Here is a 5,845-nt window from a genome sequence, read left to right on the forward strand (position 1 = left end):
GAAACTCAGTTCTGGTGTGGGCCGCTGTTCTCCTAGAAGGTAATGCTGGGAAAGCAGGTCGTTGCCATGGGCACGTGGCTGTTGAGGAGTATGAGCGAGGATGACTTAGGGGCTTTTCTGTAGCTGATAATGACTAAAGTACCCATCCCTATGATTACCAAAAACCTCTACAAGGCCTTCAGAGAAAATTCTCAACTGCACCACCTTGGAAAGCTGTGGCTTTTCCACTGGTTGCCCCCAGTGCGTGGTGCCTGCCACCTTTGTGTGTTAGCTTTTTAGATCGTTCTCTTCTGAACCAGGCAAAGTGCACGGCTTTAAGCCCAGTACTTAATAGGCAGAAGCAGATGGATCTCCTTGAGTTCAAGGCCAGTCTGGTCTACAAAGCAAATTCCAGGACAGCCAGGACTTTAACACAGAGAAACCCTATCTTTAAAAAGAATTTTTTTTAATGTGTATGGATATTTTGCCTGTGTGTTTGTATGTGTACCATATGTGTGCAGTACTTGTAGAGGCCACAAGTGGGCGTCTGAGTCTCTGCTTTGGAGTTACAGGTGGTTGTGAGTTACCACGTGGATGCTGGGAACTGAGCACGGATCCTCTGCATGACTAAGCAGTGCTCTTAACCACTGAGCCGCCTTGCCTGCCCTGTGTCTGTAAATCTTATTTGAAGAACTCATATGCAACATATATTGCGTTTCTAGAACCCAAGTGTAATTGAGTGTGGACTTGGTGGGGGCATGGTACTGAGTTTGGGCCCCTGCTACTGGAACTTTCTGAGTGCTGGTTGCCTCATCTTTAAAACAGGCAACAGTACTGAGTTATTGAACATGGTAAGTGTTGTCATTGGGAAGTTGCAAGGCACGGTTCAAAAGACCCAGCCGTTTCCTGGTCAGGTAGATGATGCATGTCTAGGTGGGAATTCTGCTGCCTGTCCACGCTAATGTAATCATCCCTTTCGTTGCTAGGGGACACCCCCTTCCAGTGCTGGCTCTGTAGCGCCAAGTTCAAAATCAGCTCGGATCTGAAGCGCCACATGATCGTGCACTCGGGGGAGAAGCCTTTCAAATGCGAGTTCTGCGATGTCCGCTGCACCATGAAGGCGAACCTCAAGTCGCACGTCCGCATCAAGCACACCTTCAAGTGTCTGCACTGTGCGTTCCAGGGCCGGGACCGGGCGGACCTGCTGGAGCACAGCCGACTGCATCAGGCTGACCACCCCGAGAAATGCCCCCAGTGCACCTACTCCTGCTCCAGCCCGGCCGCCCTGCGCGTGCACAGCAGGGTCCACTGCAAGGACCGGCCCTTCAAATGTGACTTCTGCAGCTTTGACACAAAACGGCCCAGCAGCCTGGCCAAGCACATGGACAAAGTGCACAGGGAAGGGACCAAGACAGAGAACAGGGCCCCGCAGGGGCAGGGCAAGGATGGGCCACAGGAGAGCAGCCCCCACCACGTGGCCCAGATTATCACCCAGAGGGCCTTCCAGTGTGACAAGTGTGGCGCCTCCTTTGTCAGGGACGACTCTCTGAGGTGCCATCGGAAGCAGCACAGTGACTGGGGTGAGAATAAGAACTCGAACTTGGTCACTTTCCCCTCAGAAAGCGTTGCTTCGGGGCAGCTCAGCCCGCTGGTCTCTGTGGGGCGGCTGGAGAGCACCCTGGAGCCCAGTCATGACCTCTAGAGCAGCGTGAGTGGTCTTAGGAATCTGAACAACGCCGGTGCCAGCCCCTTGTGGTGACACCATGAGGAGGACCCCTTGCCTTCTCCTCCAGAGTTGGCAGCCCCAACCTCCCCAGCCTCCAGCAGCGGAGCAGCTGACCCAGGAGGGCAGAGGTGCCAAAGGGGGGGCCACAGAGACGATTGCCCACGGTCCAGCTGCCTGCTTGGATGATGCATTGTGGCTTGGGTCATTCGAAGGTGGGAGCCACTAAGCACGCCTCTGCCCCGTTGGGGAGAGTTGCTCTGCGTGGATTGTGGTTTGAAAACTGACTGGTCTCTGGCGGAGTTATTAAGCTGGCAAACCCAGAACACCGCATCTAAACTGAGCTGTGGGGAGGGAAGGAGTCGGTGCTCCGTCAGCGTATACGGTAAAGCTCTTTCTTAACTTGAGTATGACTGTTAGTGTTGGCCTTATACATTTGTGCGGTGTCTTTTCTGTGTTTTTTGCAATAAAAAGTGAACTCTATAGAGGGATGTGAGTGGCTTTACAACCATCCTTACACAGGCTGTCCCCACCACCCTGTCAGTAACCCATTCCAGAGGCTTCTAGGATTTCCCAGTGAATAGTCTCCCAGGGAAAGCGAGATGCAGTTTGAACTGAAGGTGGCGCCAAAGATCAAGCTAGCCCTAACGGCCTCCCGTCGGATGTTACAGAATTTGAACCGCAAATGAAAAAAGTAAAGTCTGGGGCCCAGGGTGTCCTGGACAGGGTCCCAGGTGAGTGGAGCAGACCAAGATTGGGGTCTTCCGTGTAATACAGAGGACCCTAACTCAGTCCTCCGATCAGACCTGTCACTCAGTTCCAGCATCCAGATTGCGTAAGTAGCATTTCATTTGTATTTTAATAAATAAAGCTTGCCTGAAGATCAAAGTAAAACAGCCCTATTGGTCAGCCTTACAGACTAGGTAGTGGTAACACACACCTTTAATCCCAGTAACCACACTAGTTGCCATAGAAACCAAGCGGTGCACACCTTTAATCACAGTGGTGCATGTCTTTAATCCCAGCAATAGAGAGGATTATAAAACTGGAGGAGAGGCCGGGCAATGGTGGCGCACGCCTTTAATCCCAGCACTCGGGAGGCAGAGGCAGGCGGATCTCCGTGAGTTCGAGGCCAGCCTGGTCTACAAGAGCTAGTTCCAGGACAGGCTCCAAAGCCACAGAGAAACCCTGTAAAAAAAAAAAACTGGAGGAGACAGCTCTCACACACAGTCTCATTCTGAGATTTCTGGGGGTCGCCATTTTCCTCCGACCAAACTGAGGTAAGAGCCAGTGTCTGTTTTGCTTTTCTGACTTCAGGCAAGTTTATTATAGGCAGAGGCTTTATCACTGAGCCACACCCCAGCTCCTCACTGGGGGGTTCTAGGCAGGGGCTCAGTGACTGAGCCCTATAGGATTCACCTGTTAGTCATCCGTAATTCTGTTTTCTGCCCCAGCTGGTTTTCTTCGAGCACTGCCCTTGTTTAATATGAAATTGTATGTGAGTTGACTTGGTGAGCTAGCCTGATATCACTTAGCAAATTTGTTTTCTAATTGCGGCGCACCACGCCCGTCTACACTCTATGCACCACCGTACAGTTCGTGAACCGGGCAAGGGGCTGAAGATTGAAACACACAGAGACACAGGTCATCCTTGATGCCAGAATGCCCCCTTTATTGTGTTCAGGGGCAGCTTATATAGGAATAGCCACGCACCAGAAACCATTCCCCTGCCATCAGGAACTCACGAGGGTCTCATGCTCAGAGCAGCTGTAGGCACTCAGATCAAAGGAAAACAAGCTGTTTACAAGAAATTCAGAGTCTGAGGGTTCATAGCTCCCAACATCTAATTATTTTTATTATTTATGTATATTGGTGTTCTGCCTGAATTTATGTCTGTCTGAGGGTGTCAGATTCCCTGGAACTGGAGTTGCCATGTGTGTGCTGGGCATTGAACCCAAGTCCTTTGGAAGAGCAGCCAGTGCTCATAACCACTGAGCATCATCTCTGCAGCCCCCTTGTTTTTTGCTTTTGTCTTGATTTTTGGTTTTTGTTTGGCTTGGGGGGGGGGATTCTTTTTTGTTTGGGTTGTTTTGTTTTGTTTCGAGACAAGGTTTCTCTGTGTAGCTTTGGAGCCTGCCCTGGAACTTGTTCTGTAGCCCAGGCTGGCCTCAAACTCACAGAGATCCACCTGCCTCTGCCTCTGAAGTGCTGGGATTAAAGGTGTGCACCACCGCCACCCATCTTGTGTTTTGTTTTTGAAACAGGGTCTCTCTACTTAGCACTGGCTGTCCTGGGACTCACTGCACTGACCAGACTGACCTTGAACTCACAGAGGTCTGCTGTTTCCCGGGGATTAACGGTGTCCACCACCACAGCCAGCTTACTTAGCAAATTTGGATTCATAGGACACACAGGGGAGCAGAAAGTTTGGGGTCAGGTGTTGCCTATTTTAGGCATTTGGGGCTATAAAGGCTCCCTTGCAACCACTCAGCTCTGCACTGTTTTTCAGAATTTAGATTTGATTTTCTATGCATAATGTTTTGTCTGCCTGTATGTCTGTGTACTACATGTGTGCCAGGTGCCTGTGGAGGTCAGAAGAAGGCATTCAGAAAGATCCCTTGGAACTGGAGTTAACAGATGATTGTGGGCTGCCATGTGGGTGCTGGGAACCAAACTCGGGTCCTATGCAAGAGCCACAAGTGCTCTGAACTTCTGAGCAATGTCTGTGACCACAGCTTTAACACAAAAGCAACCAAAGGTGGCAAGACAGAGTGAGCAAGTCATGGAGTGAAATGCCATGGAAACAGATCACTCCCCACCACCCGACCCATCCGGAACAGTCGTTTGAGCTAAATCGACAGAGAAATGACTTGCAGAATGCAACAGAAGAGGCCAGACTCACAGGCGTTCATGACTTGGGTTGACAGAAAATATAGTCACGTTTGCTGGTGTTTTTTTTAATTTTAATAAATTTTTAAAAGGACCTTCAGCTGGGTGTGGTGTTGCAGGCTATAGTCCCATCATTCAGCAGGCTAAGGGACTAAGATAATGAGTCCAGGCCAGCCTGGGCTACATACTCTGTCTTTCTAAAAAAAAAAAAAAAATGGAGGTACAGAATAGCTCAGTTGAAGAAGAACACTTGCCCAGTGTGCTCTGGTCTAGTCTTGAACCCCACACACACCAGACAAAGGTGTGTACTGGAATCCAGCAGTGAGGAGGTGGAGACAGGAGGATTAGAAGTTCAAGGTCCTCATTAGGAGAGACTGAGGCCAGCCTGGAGTACCGGAGCCGACTGATGCACACCTACAGTCCTAGCATTGGATAGGAGGGGTCGTGAGTTAAAGGCCAGCCTGGGCTACAGAGTAAGGCCCTGTCTCAATCGGGGGAGAGAGAGTCTTGGAAGCCCTTCGGGAAGGGCTGTTTCATGCCAGCTAGGGTCCGGGCTGCCTGCTGGAAAACTGGCTTCCTCTTCTCTTTATTCCTCCCAGCTGTGAAGTCTTCCAGGCTGAGCCAGGAGCCCATAGGGCACAAACTCTCGCCCCTTCGCTGGGGTCCAAGAAGGAAGTTACCTCAGCTCTTGGTAGCATCACCACCAGGTGACACGTAAGCCCCGACTCTGGGTTACCCTGACTGCCCCTGTGAATCTGCTCCAGAGCTAGAACCAAGACGTTAGCATCAGGTCCAAGGTGAGGGGCTGCAACCCAGGCTCCAAGTCTGTTGTTGTTTGTGATTCTTCTTTCTCTGAGCCTCCTTCCCTCCCTCCTCTGCCTCTTCTTTCTCAGACAGTATTACATAGCATGTATCTCAGGTCAGCCTCTAACTCCCCAGGTAGCCAAGGAAAACCTTGTGCTCACGATCCCTCCCCCCCACCTCTACCTCCTGAATGCTGGCATTATAGGCACACAGCGCCAAGCCAATTTGCAGGGTTCAGCGTATGCTAGGCAAGCAGTCTACCAAGGAAGCCATATCCCGAGCCCTGAGTGTGTGTATCGTTAGCACAGTTGCCAGAAGAGGCCATTTGATCCTCTATTGCTGCAGTTAGAGGCCATTCAGGGTGGGTGCTGAGAATCAAGCTCAGGTTCTCTGAAAGAGCAGCAAGTGCTCCTTAACCACTGGGCCATCTCTCCAGCCCCAAGCAGTATT

At 50.9% G+C, this 5,845-nt stretch overlaps 1 protein-coding gene across 2 annotated transcripts in view; it reads left to right on the top strand.

The window, feature by feature from the left end:
• The window catches only part of Zfp64 (ZFP64 zinc finger protein), a 59,166-nt gene extending 56,993 nt beyond the window's left edge, over window positions 1–2,173 (top strand). For both annotated transcript variants that reach the window (XM_005362829.3, XM_026787238.1), the window contains one exon: window positions 966–2,173. In XM_005362829.3, the coding sequence (XP_005362886.1) occupies window positions 966–1,681 (716 nt within the window). In that variant the 3' untranslated portion in view covers window positions 1,682–2,173. The remainder of the gene's footprint in view (window positions 1–965) is intronic.
• Window positions 2,174–5,845: the final 3,672 nt, after the last annotated feature.

This window comes from Microtus ochrogaster, linkage group LG8, assembly GCF_000317375.1.
Source record: "Microtus ochrogaster isolate Prairie Vole_2 linkage group LG8, MicOch1.0, whole genome shotgun sequence".
NCBI classification, from domain to species: Eukaryota; Metazoa; Chordata; class Mammalia; order Rodentia; family Cricetidae; genus Microtus; species Microtus ochrogaster.